The sequence below is a fragment of the Plectropomus leopardus genome, chromosome 23 (genome assembly GCF_026936395.1).
Source record: "Plectropomus leopardus strain MGB_pleo_1.0 chromosome 23, ASM2693639v1, whole genome shotgun sequence".
In the NCBI taxonomy this organism is placed as follows: Eukaryota; Metazoa; Chordata; class Actinopteri; order Perciformes; family Serranidae; genus Plectropomus; species Plectropomus leopardus.
The window spans coordinates 20781004-20797091 of record NC_142198.1 but is presented as its reverse complement, the minus strand read 5'-3'; the positions used below and the strand labels follow the sequence as shown (position 1 = coordinate 20797091).

The 16088-nt window shown below is 36.1% G+C and overlaps 1 protein-coding gene across 1 annotated transcript; it reads left to right on the top strand.

The window, feature by feature from the left end:
• Positions 1 to 1363: 1363 nt before the first annotated feature.
• Positions 1364 to 14384, top strand: mus81 (MUS81 structure-specific endonuclease subunit). Its single transcript, XM_042512489.2, has 17 exons — positions 1364 to 1503; positions 1931 to 2082; positions 3567 to 3696; positions 4699 to 4784; positions 6028 to 6159; positions 6813 to 6893; positions 7036 to 7124; positions 8265 to 8468; positions 8546 to 8710; positions 9410 to 9537; positions 10553 to 10665; positions 11404 to 11523; positions 11939 to 12034; positions 12175 to 12303; positions 12922 to 13025; positions 13657 to 13740; positions 14076 to 14384. The coding sequence occupies exons 2-17, from the start codon at positions 1942 to 1944 to the stop codon at positions 14140 to 14142; spliced, it is 1869 nt and encodes a 622-aa protein (XP_042368423.2). The 5' UTR covers positions 1364 to 1503; positions 1931 to 1941; the 3' UTR covers positions 14143 to 14384.
• The last annotated feature ends 1704 nt before the right edge of the window (positions 14385 to 16088 follow it).

The following is a 16088-nucleotide window of genomic DNA, read 5'->3' as shown; positions in this document are numbered from 1 at the left end:
TGCTGTTTCCTCCTCTGGCTGTGTGTGTCAGACGGAGCGAGGCTGTGTTTGGGAGGGTGAGGTTGGATTCTTGGTCTCTGTCGGGTCTTGTTGGAGGAATCCTGCAAACGCCCTTCAGCCTGAGGAAACATGGAGGCGGATTCAGCTGCCAGCCGCATAACGGTCTTGGAAGTTAACTGACGCCAATTTTATTTAAAAAAAAAAAAAGAACAAAAAGCCCGGCAGTCATTTGGTGAATTACACCATACTTCTTTGGAAGACACCTTCGTGATACATCCGGATATTTTCAGAACTACATTTAACACTTAAACCTGGCAAAGGAATATGTTTGAACATGTTTGTTAGTAAAGTTTCATCAACTTTTTCCCGCAATTTACCTTTAATTTACGTGATTATTTATTCTTTTTTTTTCTTTTTGTCCATGCTATGCCTGTCAGTTGGTCAGTCCACCACTTTGGTCCAGACTTTTTAAAAAAAAAAAAACCTTTATGAAATTATGTAGAAACGTTCATTGTTTCCAGTGGAAGAATCTTACTAACGTTTATGACCTTTTCACCAAGATGAGGTTCATATTTGTGACTATGAGCAGTGGCGTTTTTAGGTGTGGTTGTCTTTGGCTTCAGCCCTGAGTGTTTTATGGGGGTGGGTTTGGAGGGCATGTTTTCTTTAAACAAAGAAATCACCCAAAATTAAAAAAAAAAAAAAAGCCAATTATTTTTTAAAGAAAAACATATAAAACACTTTTAAGGAAAAAAAATAATTTAAAAAATTTAAAGGAAAAAAAATGACCAGGGAAAAGCAAAAAAAGTTTTAATTAATCAAAAATTGCCAATATAAAAAACACATGAAAAAAATTAAAATGAAAAGAAAAATAACCAAAAATTTTAAATAAACGACAAAATTGCCAGAACCGACAGGCCTGGGGTTTTTGAGAGCATATACTTGTGAATTGGTATTTTCAGATGCCTTCACAAGTATTTAAACCTTTGAGCCATGGGCAAATCAGTGCAATTTCTTTCAAAAACATGTCAAAAAGGCAATGACTAACTTGGTAATAAATATTTCACAAAAGCTAGAAAAAAACATGTTTATAATTGTCAAAATTACATATTATTTTACAAAAATATTTAAATTTCTAAAAGCATTTTCCAGGTATTTTCTTAATTTTATTTATTTTACTATTTTTCAGCAATTTTTTGTACTTTTTACTAATTTCTAGCTATTTTTAGTACAATTTCTAAACGTGTTCCTTTTAGCGTTTTTTTTATAATCATAATTATTTTTATTTTAAGAAATAAAGCCAATTTGTACAGATTTATCCATTTTCCAGCTGTGTATATTTATATTTTTACATTCATTTATTCCTAAACTCGCCGCTGAGTGTCACTGTTTACGTTATCGTCCCTTAGATTCCACTTCCGGTCACTTCCGGTATGTGACGTAAACACGGAAGTGTTTTTGAATACGACGCGCCAACAGCTGCTGATACTCACAGGTGAAAAGGTGAGCCGTTTTCAGTCACAAACACGACTTATCTCACTGTTTAAAACACAAAAATAACACAAAGGTGTCCTACTACTCCTAAATATGGCGGATTGTCGCCTGAAAGTTTTAAATCGCTAGTCTGAGGGAGCTAACGTTAGCCTCTGTTAGCTATAGTTAGCCTCTGTTAGCTATAGTTAGCTTGTGTTAGCTATAGTTAGCTTCTGTTAGCTATAGTTAGCTTCTGTTAGCTATAGTTAGCTTGTGTTAGCTATAGTTAGCTTCTGTTAGCTATAGTTAGCTTCTGTTAGCTATAGTTAGCTTCTGTTAGCTAACGCTGCAGCAGGACGCTGTTGTTTGTTTTGAGCTCAAAGACGGATTTTTGGGTGTTTTTGTATGATTTAATGGTGTGTTTTGTTAGTTAACAGTGTCATCTATCTCCTCTCAGACCACAAAGGGATGCCCTCTCCGGAGCCGGTCCGGCTGGGTCGGAAACGCGTGCTGCCGTCCTGCCCGAACCCGCTGTTCCTCCGGTGGCTCACGGAGCTCCGGGACGAGGCGAAGGAGAAGGGCCTGAAGATCCAGTACACCTACCAGAAGGTACGCAGCTTCGAGTGTATTTTAGGTGTAATTCAGGTCCTTTTTTAGGTTTAGAGGGTGAAAGTTTCAGTATGTGAACAGCGCTGAGTGCACTGAGGTTTTCGGTGGTTTAGTTTAGAGCTCCTTTGTTCGCATAGTGTTAAATATTAATGCAAAAGCATGCAATTATATTGTTAGACTGAGGTGGAAAATAACAATTTTCAAGCACTTTTTAAAGTACAATCTTAACTTTTTTTGTTACTTCTGAAGCATATGTTGTACTTTCTCCACTACATCAAACAAAAAACTGGAAAAAAAAACTTTAACTTTTGAATACTGTGCCGTGTGTCAGTTTATGAAATGATAAATTTTACATTTTTAACTTAACAAATTACATTTTTTTGTACTTTTTTTTGTTTGTTTTTAAATGTTGTTTTGGTTGTAATCCAAACCAATGTGTAATCCATGTGTATTTGTGAAGCCAAAGACATTTAACCACATTTTGGACAAACAAAGATCTAATCTAATCATTAATGTAATGTTTGGTGGTACTTTGCAGATTCACATTTATATACACACATATATATATATATATATATATGTATACAAAAACAAACTTTTCCACACCAGCCACCTCTGTCCCAGGTGAAAGTTTTTGTTTTTTTTCGAACAGCAGGGGAATGTCACTGCATAGTTTGTGTTGTTTGCATTTATACCCTAATTTAGAAATAAAAAGGGATTCTTTAATTTGATATGGCAGAGAATAGAAAATGCAGTATTTTGTAAAATTTTTGTTTGAAATAATTAATTGAATATTTTTTCTGTTGTCCTACTTTGTATTTTTTTTTAAAAAACATGAGAAAACTATCTTAAATCAAATCATGAGTTGAGTGAACTGTGACATCCCTCTGTAAGCTACCTAATTTGTAACTGTGGTTCATTTAATTATTTTGTATTTTAGTAGTTTACATGAGTTAAGAGGAGATTTCAAAATATTGAAATAAGTATTGTGTATGGCAGCATTGTTACGCCCCTCTCACTGTCTGCTTACTGACAGGAGAGTCGTGAGCATGATGAGGATTACCTGGGTCTGCTGACCCAGCTGTTGACTCACTCTCTCCCTTCCTCCTGCAGACACACACTCTGTGTCAGTGGCGTCAGTGTATCGATGCAATGTTGCCACACAAAAATATTTTGTTATTATGCTTTTTTGATTTTTTCCCCCACCTCTTTACACACTTGTACACTAATCTTAACCCTAATGTCTACTTGTTAAACTCTTATTATATTTTGATGCAAATACTTTTTTAAAAATTGTGCAACAAAATGCAAGACTATACAAACTTTGGCGTTAAAAGACAGAAAGCAAAATATAAAGCAAACCAACATGAAAACAAACCAAAACAAACTAATAGTTTTGTATTTTTAAAGAAATGACATTTTGAATAGCAGACTACTTATACTTGAGCTTAACTTTACATATGTGTATTTCTGTTTTTTTTCAGGCCATCAGCTCTCTGAATAAATATCCGTTACCTCTGCAGAACGCCAAAGAGGCAAAGATCCTCCAGAACTTCGGAGACGGCATCTGCAAAATACTGGACGACAAACTGCAGCGATACCTCAGAGAGCACGGTGAGAAACGTGTGGATGGACGATGTTCTCATTAACTGAACTGTTGTGTTGATGTACATTTCACGACTTTCAGGTTTCAGCCTGTGAAAGTCATGGTATTTGCAAAGAGAAATTTCCAGGTCTGGAAAAGTTTTGAAAAACTAAACATACCCTAAAGTTTTGGAAAAGTAATGAATTTTGTTTCACACATCTGTAAAATACCATGATATGTTTGGAATTTTGAAAATCCAACTTTAATTTCTTGTTTACAGTTTCTGGCTATGATAAATGTTGTTATATTTGTTAATGTTAAAAAGAAAATATTTTCTTTCTTCACTGAAATTTTTTGATGAAAAACAGCCAAAAAGTTTTAAAGAAAAACAAAATGATTACTTTAAGAATCGTCCTAAAAATTAAATTATTAATAATTGTCTTTAAAAATTGCCCCAAATTTGAAAAAATGCTGCTATTTTTTCTTTGAATTTTATATATATTTTTGTCTTGTGAAGTACGAAACGTCACTTTGGTCCATTAAATAATTGGGTCCTTGCGGGTCTGAGACATTTATTTGCCTTTTTACATTATTTTTCTTTAAAACCCCCCAAAACATTTTAAAGGGAAAAATGCAATATTTTTTTTCTTTAAAAAAATCTTTAATGAAAAAGTACAATTTACATGGTTGTTGTGGAGAATGTGTGGTTTTGAAAATTTGTCGCAAAGTAACAGAAAGTCATGGAATATTTTTGGTAAAAATGTGTATCAACCCTGCATTAAGAAAGAGGTGAATGGAGCAGCAAAGAAAAGAAATAATAATAAAACAGGATAATAAGCTAGAAAAGAGTAGATGGGAAAATAAAAAATTCTTGCACTTGTACTAACTTCACATCATAAGTTACCAGAATTACAAGTAACTAGAATTAAAAAAATCCCTACATGCTTTTTTCCGTTCGGTTGAAGTTGTGAGTTCACGTAGGCGATTACATCAGCGTCACTGTCATCACCTTCTCCTCTTTACCTCTCCAGGTCCAGACGCGCCCATTCACTCTCTCCCTGAAGGAGCGCCTCCTCCTGGCAGGCGGGACAACAACAGCCTGGCTCCCTCCAAAAAGGTAAGGAGGGCAGGTCAGGACACACGCTCCATCTTTGGTTTGGGCGAAACAGGGAGTGTGTCTGTGTGTTCCCGTACCCGCACACCAGACAGGACACAGGATGTTTCATGCAAATTTATCAGCAGGCAAAATAGTGGCAGCAACAACAGGGACAGTCAGCTGTTTCCGTTAAAGGCTCTAAAATGTGGACACACTGCCAACCAAAAAAAAAAAAATGAACACAAGATATTAGGTGTTAATCCTTTGAAACCTTAGGAAGAAAATACCCCAAAATGAACAAGGAATTAGTAAAAAAAAAAGTTACAAGAAAAATACCTGAAATTAGAAAAAAAGTAAAATAACAAATAATAAATATATACATATATGCCTTTTTTATTTGAACTAATTTTTAAATATATAAACACAATAATTATAAATATAAATTTCTTATTTGATTTTTCAAAAATGTATCCTATAATCATTCTCTCCTTTCTTTTTTAAAAGTTGTCACCTTTTGCCAACTTTTTGCAGTTTGCAGGACGGTTCAGTGTTGTTAAAAGAAATCGAAGTACTAAATTTGCTCACATTTCAGAGGTTTAAATGCTCCTGAAAGCTGTCTGAACATATATTTAACCCTCTGAAACTTGAAGAAATTGATTTGAAATTGAAATACGTTTGATTTCTTCTAAATAATGGGGAGAAGGGAAAAAAAAGTTTATAAGAAAATAAGCACAAAGAAGAGAGCATGACTAAAAAAATCATTTTCAGTAACATAACTTAAATATTTAATTTAAATAATTCCAAATATAGTTTTCTCAGCATTTCCCTCAAGTTTTAAGTTTTAATATATTTTTTCTAATTATCCCCTCCCCCTTTATACTCATTTTCTAGTAATTTTCTTTTCACCTTTAATGAAATACTTGCAATTTGCAAGTTGTTCATTGCTTTTTCCCTACTTTTTTTTCTTCCAACGAAATCGAATTTGCTCTGACTTCAAAGGGTTAAATAGTTGTGCTTCAGATTTTGCTCTGACCTTTTCTTTTATTTTGCCTTCAACACAAGACTCTATTATTGTGTCACATATTATCATACACACTGAAATGAACTGAAACAAATATAAAAGTGAAACAAAAAAGGTAATTTATTATTTTGGCCAATAAAAAAATGAGCGTAGATGATAGATTTTTTTTCATGTTTTAGCCAGTGAGTCAAAAAGTTAATTTTGTTTAATTCGTCCTCCTGTGTGAACCGTCTTTCCTTGTAGAAGAATGCAGCAGGGGATCATGGGAAAGACAAAGGAGGTGGAGGAGGAGCGAGGAAGAAAAAGAGGGAGTACGTTCCCCAGAAGAGGTCTGGTGGTTATGCCGTCCTGCTCACCCTTTACAGACAGTCACAGGTGCCCCTTTGTCTTTATTTTATTTTATCTGATTTATTTTGAACTTAGAGAAAATAGAAAATAGAGAAATGATTATATAAACAAAAAAGTAATATTTATAGACGACAAAAAACATAAAGAAATCAAACACACGATGACTTTGTTTACATATTCGTCATTGAACTTTAATTTTCCAGCTTTCTTATTAATTTAAACCGACACTCGTATGAACTAAACATATATGCCTGCGCCCACATACCCAAAATCAAACACCTAAAATGTTAAATTCATATCAGACCGGTGTTACTTCTTTAATGTAGCTCGGCACATTTTCTTGATCTATGGAAATGTTGTGTGATTTCTGAGTCTCATGGCTGCAAATGTTTTTTCATGTTGTCCACAAGTTGTCACTTTGTGGTTGACAATAAAGTTTTCCAAACCTTAAATCCTATTTACAGTAAAAATAGGAAGATAAACTAGGAAATAATGAATATTAAGCAACCAAATAAATAAACAGTAATCCCTGTTAACAAAGCTGCTGAAAATCATTTTTTTCTGTCATGTAAACTTGATGTTTGAACATTGTTGTTGTTGTTATGCAGAACGATGTCCACGTGCTGCACTGTGGCTTCAGTGATCAGGATAACTTTGTACCGTCGCGTCTCTGTTTTTAGATCCCCGGCAGTAAAGGTTTTATGTTTAAGATGGAGCTACAGGCAGAAGCTCAGCGTCTCTGTGACAAGTCGTTCACCGTCGTAAGTCCTTCATCGTTTTTAACACGACTCACCCAACACGTGCTCCTGTTCATCTCTGGTATTGATCCTGATCTCGGTGTTTCTTCTTGTGCAGTAGATTTATCAGAGTTTTCCCTCCTGTATTTTGTGCGTGTGTCTGTAGCCAGATTTGGGCAGTAAGTACACGGCCTGGTCGTCAGTCAGCACTCTGATCCAGAAGAACTTCGTGATAAAGACTCACAACCCTGCGAGGTACGCAGCGAGCACCACACCGGCATGAAACACTTTAAACAAACTGTTGATGTTCATCTCTGCTCATTTTTGTTGAGTCTTTGATGTTTTCGTTGTCGTACTTGCAGCGTAGATCTGGAGACGGCAGCATGTGTCTGTCAAATACTTTGGTCCAGACTGAAATATCTCAAATACTTGACTGATTAACATAGAAAATACAAGAAGATATTCTAATGACTTTGATAATTCCCTGACTTTTCCTCTAGTAGTTCAAAAGATCCTTTGTAGTTCAAATGAGATATCGCAGCTGTTTGTAGGTGAAGGCAGTAATACTCCACTTACGGTCCGTGGGTCAAATCTGGCCCTCAATAGGGCGCCAGGTGGCCCCCCAACATTTTCTAATTCACAATAAAAATAAAGTGATTCACACTGGGATTTGTTTTTGTACTTTTAGGATACATAAGGTGACAGAGTGCATAAAACGGCATCAAAATAGAGCTTGTTTATTCTAAAAGTGCCAGTGGAGGATCCTCTGCACCCCAGACAGAGGTCTTTGCTCAGCCCTTAAAGTCTAAAAATCTTTAAAATGTTCTGAAATCCTAGAAATGCGCTACAATTTTAAATAATTACCTGAAATCCTAGAAGTGTGCTGAGTTCTGAGAAAAATCATAAAATCCTTAAATTGTACTAAAATCCTAGAAATGTCCTAAAATCTTAGCGAAATCCTAAAATCAGAGAAATGTGCTAAAATCCTAAAGACATGCATCGGGCTGCTGGACTGGCCCTGGGGCTCCTGTCATTTTGCAAAAACTCAAAGCGAGTTGAGTGTCCCTGATTTCAGACAAATATATTCGTGGATTGCAAGAAAAAAAATCTTTACCTTAAACCTGTGAAAAACAAGAGTGAAAAATAATGTGTGTTTACGTTTTTATTCAGAATAAAATACAATAGAGACGACTTACGTAAAGCCAATAAAACGAAACCAAAACTAACTGTTATAAATGAACTGACTGCGGACACAAAGGCTGGAAACAAAAATAATAATTCAGTTCTGTCTTTGTCATGATGACCTGATATGGTTAATTCACTAATTTAAGACAGTTTTTCTCGCCCGTTTTTGTCAAATCTTCACCACTGCGGGTCGCGTTCGCTCTCGCTCAGGTATTCTCTGACAGAAGAAGGTCTGGCTCTGGCGGAGCGACTGGATTCAGCAGAACCAAACCAAACCAAAGCCGGCTCAGAGGGCGACAGAGAGGAGGAGCAGGAGGAGGAGGAGGAGGAGGAGGAGGAGGGCGGTCCTGGACTCGTGGATCTTACTGCTGATGATGATGATGATGATGAAGAGAAGAAAGAAGACAGAATACAGTGAGTGCACAACAAAAAGTTTTCTTCTTCTGCTTCTTTTTCCTGCTGAAACAAAGTGAATCGTCTTTTCCTCACAGTCCTGCAGAGAATCCGACCTGTGCAGAGCAGCCAAGGAGCGAGGCTGAAGGTTTTTCTGGAAAATCCCAAAATTCACAGGCGACGAGCGGAAAGCCGAATGCAGAACGTCTCCAACCTGGAACCTATGAAATTATACTCTGTGTTGACTTCATAGAGACGACAGGGTACGAAAATATCTGTGATTTTAAACTTTGTCATTCATGCCGGGTTCGTACTGTCATGAAAAACCTAGAAAAATCATGAAATATGCAAAAGGAAATTTTCAGACTTTTTGAAAACTTAATCTATCCGGAAAGTTTTGGAAAAGTCATGGAATTTTGTTTCACAAACTTATAAAATAACACGATATGTTCAAGGACCGTCTGAAATTTAAAAATCCAATGATAATGTCTGTTTATAGAGTCTGGCTGTGATAAATGGTGTAATTTTGGTTGATTTAAAGAATATGTGTTTTATTTTTTAAAAAATCACAAAAGAAAAAATAAAACATCAACATTTTTAAAATACTTTTTTTTAGGGAAAAAAACACCAACAATAATTTGATTTTGTTCCTGCATGTTTTCTTCTTTTTAAAAAAAATCTCCACAAATAAAAATAAAAAAAATTAAATTGTCAAATTTTTGGCTTTAAAAATCCAAATAAAAGAGTAAAAGAAAAAAAACTGCTAAATTGCCCCCCCAAAAAAAAAATAGCTAGAATGTTTTCTTTAAAAGTTGCCCAAAAAATATTAAAGGAAAAACTTTTTTTTTAATTGGCAGTAAAATAAGTACAAGCAGTTAAAGTAGTGTTCCCCTCCCCCAGAGCTTAAATAAAAAACAAAATGTGTACGAACCTGTTAATGACCCGCTGATTTATCCGTGCAGCGGCAGCCACCACCGCAAGCAGGAGCTGGTCAAAGAGCTTCAGAGAAACGGAGTGAACTTCGATGTTCGGAAGCTAAACGTCGGAGACTTCCTGTGGATCGCTCGGGAAAAGCTCGCACCTGTTCCAGGTAACGCGGACACGCACCTGTAAAACTAACGTCACATCCAACAAAGAAACACTGAGAAGCAGGACTCATGTCGGCACATTTCTATCCAAAAAGATGTTTTGGGAGATGTTTTTGTCAGTGAGCGTAACTGCTGTACAGTTTTATTATATTGTTGATTCAAAGAATTTGAAACATAAACCAGAACTGAAACATGTCAAGTTTTAAAAGTTAAAAAAAAGCTGAATTTTATAACAAACTGGGAGCCAGTGTAGCGCAAACTCCGGTCTTTAAATGTGAAAAATTTAATAAAAATTCAAATCAATATAAATGATACTGAACTTATGACCTGCGGGCCACATCTGGGCCTCTATAGGGGGCCAGGTGGCCCCTCAAATCATTCTCTAATTCGCGATAAAAATAAAGTGATTGACACTGGAAATTGTTTTTGTACTTTTAGAGTTGATAAGGTGTCAGAGTGCATAAAACAGCATCGAAAAGAGCTTGTTTTTAAAAACAATGTCAGTGGAGGATCCCCTGACCTCAGACAGGGGTCTTAGCTAGACCCAAATCCTCAAAATGTCCTAAAATTCTTGAAACTTTCCTATATCCGAGAAATGTCCTAAAATCCTAGGAATCTCCTAAATACTTGTAACTCCGTAAATTAAAAAAAAAAAGTTGTAAAATCCTAGAAATGTCCAGAAATTCTAGAAACATCCTTAAATCTGAGAAATGTCCTAAAATCCTGTGAAGTGTCCTAAAATCCTGTGAAGTGTCCTAAAATCCTTGAAACTACTTAAATACTGAGAAATGTTCTAATACCCCAGTAACGCTCTAAAATCTCAAAAATATCAAAATCCTCAAAACTTCCTAAAATCCTAGAAGCACGTGTGGGGCTGCTGCGACTGGACGTCATTTTGCAAAACTGGCCGAGTTGAAGTTGAGCGTTTCGGCTCACGTTCTCGCCGATTTGGGACCTTTAATTTCCATGTTGTCAAACTATCCGCATTCGTGAACCATACTCTCCTCTTCTGTGCAGGTCAGCTGCGAGCTCCTGCAGGCCGGGAGCTCGTGCTCGATTACATCATCGAGAGGAAGAGGATGGACGACCTGTGCGGCAGCATCATCGACGGACGCTTCAGGGAGCAGAAGGTTGGCGTTTGGTGCATTTTTGTCTTAGCAATGAATTATTTATGTGACCGAGTTATTACTTATTCAGTTACCAAAGTTTCACGTTAACTTGAAATTGCTTGTTTTGTCTGATGAAAACATTAGTGACGATTTGGTAAAAATGTGCGATTATACTGAACAATTTTGCGATTTGAAATTGTGATTACAATAAAATAAAAAAATTAATTATGTTATGAGTCTACCTTCTTGGTTATCAAGGAAAATGCAGAGAATAATAATATTTTTGAAGTGTGTATCCTCAACTCAAAATATACAAATATTAAGTAGAATGAGAAAAATACGAAACCGTAAGTTTTTAACACGCCTTTTCTGCTGTTACGCAAACGCACGGCCTGAAATCACGATTGCAATTGCGATTCGATTAATCCTGCAGCACTAAATAACATATAACCCCAAATATATTTACAGTTTATAAAGTTATGAAACAGTTATGAAACATAGAAATAATTAAGCAGCACTTTGTAACTGATGAGTAACTTGAACAATTAATCACTGATCAGAATAAATACTTTTATTGTAAATCAGCTGATGGTGTCAGAATTCATGCTCTCACTTTCAGTATCTCTTGATTAATAATTCAAGTTTTCCATCTTTATTTTTTCCCTTTCCCACGATGATAATTAAAAAAATATCTTTTAAGTCTGTCTTGTTTGTTGTTTTAACCGTGGATGCATTTTCCCTCCTCTCTTTGTGCGTCAGTTTCGGCTGAAGAGGTGCGGTCTTCGTAAGCCCTGTTATCTGGTGGAGGAGTGCGGCTCAGCTGCTTCACACCTGAGTTTACCTGAGAGCACACTGCAGCAGGCCATAGTCAACACACAGGTGTGAAAACACGCGCGCGCACACACACACACACACACTCTACTACAGATGCCGATATTATTAAGCATTACTGGACTGTATTTTAGGTATATTTCACTCTGTAGATTTGGGGTTCGTACAGTCATGACAAACCTGGAAAAGATTTGAGTAAAGAGTCATTTTCCAGGCCTGGGAAAAATAAAGTTTACACTTAAAGTTTTGGTCATGAATCATTGTTTCACAAACCTGTATAAATATACCCGATGTGTTTTAAACTCCAAAAATAATTTCTGTTATTAATTTCTGTTATTCCAAATAAAAAAGAAAATATATTTTCTTTAAAAAAAAAATTGCCTGCAAACAAAATAATACAAAGTACTGCCAGGAATGCAAACTGTGATTGCTGATTGTTTGCCGATGTGCGTTTGTGCGTTAGGTCGTCGACGGCTTCTTCGTGAAGAGAGTCCAGGATGTGAGGGAGTCCGCTGCCTACCTCACCGTCATGACGCGATACCTGACCAAACTGTACCAGGTCAGACACACTTTTCTCTCTCCTTTGCTTTTTAAATAAAAGCCACGTTATTGAACGCCTCGAGGGAATTTCCTCAAATTTTGGCACAAACGTCCATTTGGTCTTAAGGAGGAACTGATTGTAGTTGACCTTTATTTCAGAACTGCACGCTGATCTGTCGCTCCAGAGAGCTGGAGGGTGATGGAGGGAGTGTTGAGGAGGAGCGAGGGACCCCGTCCTGCTCTCTCATTTCCTTCGCCGAGTTTAACCACGGAGCAGTCAAAAACAAGGTGTGTGTGTGTGTGTGTGTGTGTGTGTGTGTGTGTGTGTGTGTGTGTGTGTGTGTGTGTGTGTGTGTGCAAGCCTTCACCTTGTACTTTTCCACTTTTCCATTCACCTGTTTTGACCGTAGACTGTATATAAAGACAGAAAACGTGACAGCTCTCCAAAAGTGTAACTTTTCGATCTTGATCGCCCCCTGGTGGTTGACTGCAGTACATGTCATAAAGCCCGCCCCTCCATGTTAGTGAATGGGAAAAACTAAAAATCTCAAAATACACGCTAAATAAAATTTTCCCAAAGATGGTTTCTGTCACTGAAGGTAGTACTCATCAGTCTGATGTTTACGTGTTTGTTTTTATGATCATTTCAGTTTTAATAAGTTATTAAATTATACAAAAGAGGATTTTTCTGCCATGATTGACAGCTTTGACAGCCAATTCGTGCGCTCGCATTTAAGTGAGCTTCTTGCGATTGGTCGGATGGGTGTTTCACATGTCGTCCATCTTTATATACAGTCAATGGTTTTGACCAGCATTTTTTTTTTAAGAAAAAGAAAGAAATACTGCAGACCCTTTTATTAAAAACTCTATTTTTGCTCTTTTTAAATTCCCTCTTTTCTCTTCTAGTGTCAGACGGTGAGAGAAGTTTTTGCCAGACAGTTGATGCAGATCAGCGGTTTGTCCGGAGACAAGGCGGCTGCAATACTGGAGCAATACAGCACTCCACACAGGTAACTCAGCAGCTGTTCTCACCCGTTATCTCCCACTTTTTTTTTGGATGTTTGCTCATGGGTTCATGCAGCAGCTGCTCTACAGCAGAGATACTCAACTCGCCAATTCTGAAAAAATGTTTGACAGTCAGAGGCCACTTGCATGAGCGACATACATGTTTGTAGCGTTTTAGGACTTTTCTTGGGTTTTAGGATATTTCAATGATTTTAGTATGTTTCTATGATTCTAGGACATTTCTAGGATTTTTCTAGGATTGTCGGATTTTTCCATTTCTCAGATTGTTGGGCTTAGCTTGGATTGTAGGACATTTCTTGGATTTTAGGATGTTTCAATGATTTTAGGACATTTCTTAGATTTTAGGATGTTTCAAGGATTTTAGGACATTTCTAGAATTTGAGGTCATTTCTTGGTCTCTCAGATGTTTATAGGATTTTAGGACATTTCTAGGATTTTAGGATGTTTCCGGGGTTTTAAGACATTTCTTTGATTTAATAAATGTCCTAAAATCCTAAAATACTGGCCTCCTGACATTTTGAAAAAAAGGTGCTCAAGTAAAACAAGCTGAGTAAACGTGCTGTAAGAGTTTGAGTATTTTTACACTTATTTTTGTTTAATCTTTCCGTCTCTCAGTCTGCTGACAGCCTATGATCGTTGTGCAAGTGAAGCAGAGAAGGAGAAACTCCTCTCCTCCATCCGATACGGGAAGCTCAAAAGGTTTGATGAATATTTTAGCACGCATGATTTTCTGTTGATTGGAAGACATAAAAATATCATACTTGAGGTGGACTACTATTACCTCATTAAAAATATACCCAACCATGAGTTAGTGTTAAAAAAAAACAGCACATTAATTTTATAAATGGCTTTTTATTACAAAAAGAACATTGTTACATTATATTAAGTGCATTTGTAAGGACTTTCTGCATCCATGGAATAAACTGAAAAACATACACAATATGCTAAATATGATCAAATAATTCACAAGAGCTACTTGATGATAATACCAGGAGTAAATGAAATTGATTAATGCTTTTTTCTTTGTTTTTTAGGAACCTGGGTCCAGCTCTAAGCAGAACAGTTTATCAGCTTTACTGTACTCAAGGAGCACTGTCATAGATGCACGCAGACACTGGTGAGCACGATTTATTTTTTCTGCCTCGTAGACGGATGCAAACTCAAGCTCACTCATGTCTTCATTTGAATCATTTTGTCAACACTTAACTTGAATAGACTTAATTTTAGGATAATAATTTGCATATAGTTGCTGCTATATTTTAATTACTGTAAGATATCTTTGCTTGTATGAAGAGTTTAACAATTGTATTTTGATGCATAAATAAAGTTTATTTTAAATAGAATTCCGTTTATCGGTCAATCATTTATCACAATTGTAATTGGAATGAAATTTGAAATGTGATCAGTGTGTTTACTTGTGCTCAGTAATTTAGTCCTTTACATTATCATTCATAGCATGTGGAAAATTGGTCACAACAGTCTTTTTTATGCTATTTACAGGACATGTAAAATGTTGACATTTTTGGCCTTACTATAGTCTTGCATTTTTGGTAATTTTTTTCAACATGCCGTATAATTGTGTTTTTGGACGTTTTTGCAACTGTTTAAAGCTGTCTTTTGGAATTGCATTATTTGACATTTTTGCCATAGCCTTTCTTTTTGGATAATTTTTTCGACATTCCATATTATGGTGTTTTTGCAAGTTATTATGCTGTGGTGTGTCTCGACATGCTATTTAATGTGGTTTTAATCTGTTGTCAGCTGTTTTTGGTACATCACATTTTTTATTCTATCATTTTATCAACATGCCAAATGGTGGTGTGGGCTATAGTAAGGCAAAAACATAAAAAATGACATGTCCCAAAAACAGCTAAAAATGGTTGAAAACCACGTTAAATAGCATGCCATAGCATAGAAAGTTGTAAAAATGGCCAAAAACACCGTAATATGACGTCCAAAAAATGACTCAAAAAGCAAGGCTATAGTAAGGCAAAAACGTCAAAAAATGACATGTCTCAAAAACAGCTAAAATTAGTTGAAAACCGCATTAAATAGTGTGCCAAGATACGTTATAGTAAAGAAAGTTGCAGAAAGAGCCAAAAACAGCATAATTCGGCATGTCGAGAAAATGACCAAAAAAGCAAGGCTATAGTAAGGCAAAAACATCAAAAAATGACGTGTCTCAAAAACAGCTAAAAATTGTTGAAAACTGCATTAAATAGCGTGCCAAGATACGTTATAGTAAAGAAAGTTGCAGAAAGAGCAGAAAACAGCATAATTCGGCATGTCGAAAAACTGACCCAAAAAGCAAGGCTATAGTAAGGCAAAAATGCCAAAAAATGACATATCTCAAAAACAGCTAAAAATAGTTCAAAACTGCATTAAATAGCGTGCCAAGACACGCCATAGCAAAGAAAGTTGCAAAAATGGCCAAAAACAGCATAATTTGGCATGTTGCAAAACTGACCCAAAAAAGCAAGGCTATAGTAAGGCAAAAACGTCAAAAAATGACGTGTCTCAAAAACAGCTAAAAATAGTTGAAAACTGCATTAAATAGCCTGCCAAGATACGTTATAGTAAAGAAAGTTGCAGAAAGAGCAAAAAACAGCATAATTCGGCATGTCGAAAAAAAAATGACCAAAAAAGCAAGGCTATAGTAAGGCAAAAACGTCAAAAAATGACATGTCTCAAAAACAGCTAAAAATAGTTGAAAACTGCATTAAATAGCGTGCCAAGACACGCCATAGCAAAGAAAGTTACAAAAAGAGCCAAAAACAGCATAATTCGGCATGTCGAAAAACTGACCCAAAAAGCAAGGCTATAGTAAGGCAAAAATGCCAAAAAATGACGTTTCTCAAAAACAGCATAATTTGGCATGTTGCAAAACTGACCCAAAAAAGCAAGGCTATAGTAAGGCAAAAATGCCAAAAAATGACATACCTCAAAAACAGCTAGAATAGTTCAAAACCGCATTAAATAGCGTGCCAAGACACGCCATAGCAAAGAAAATTGCAAAAATGGCCAAAAACAGCATAATTTGGCATGTT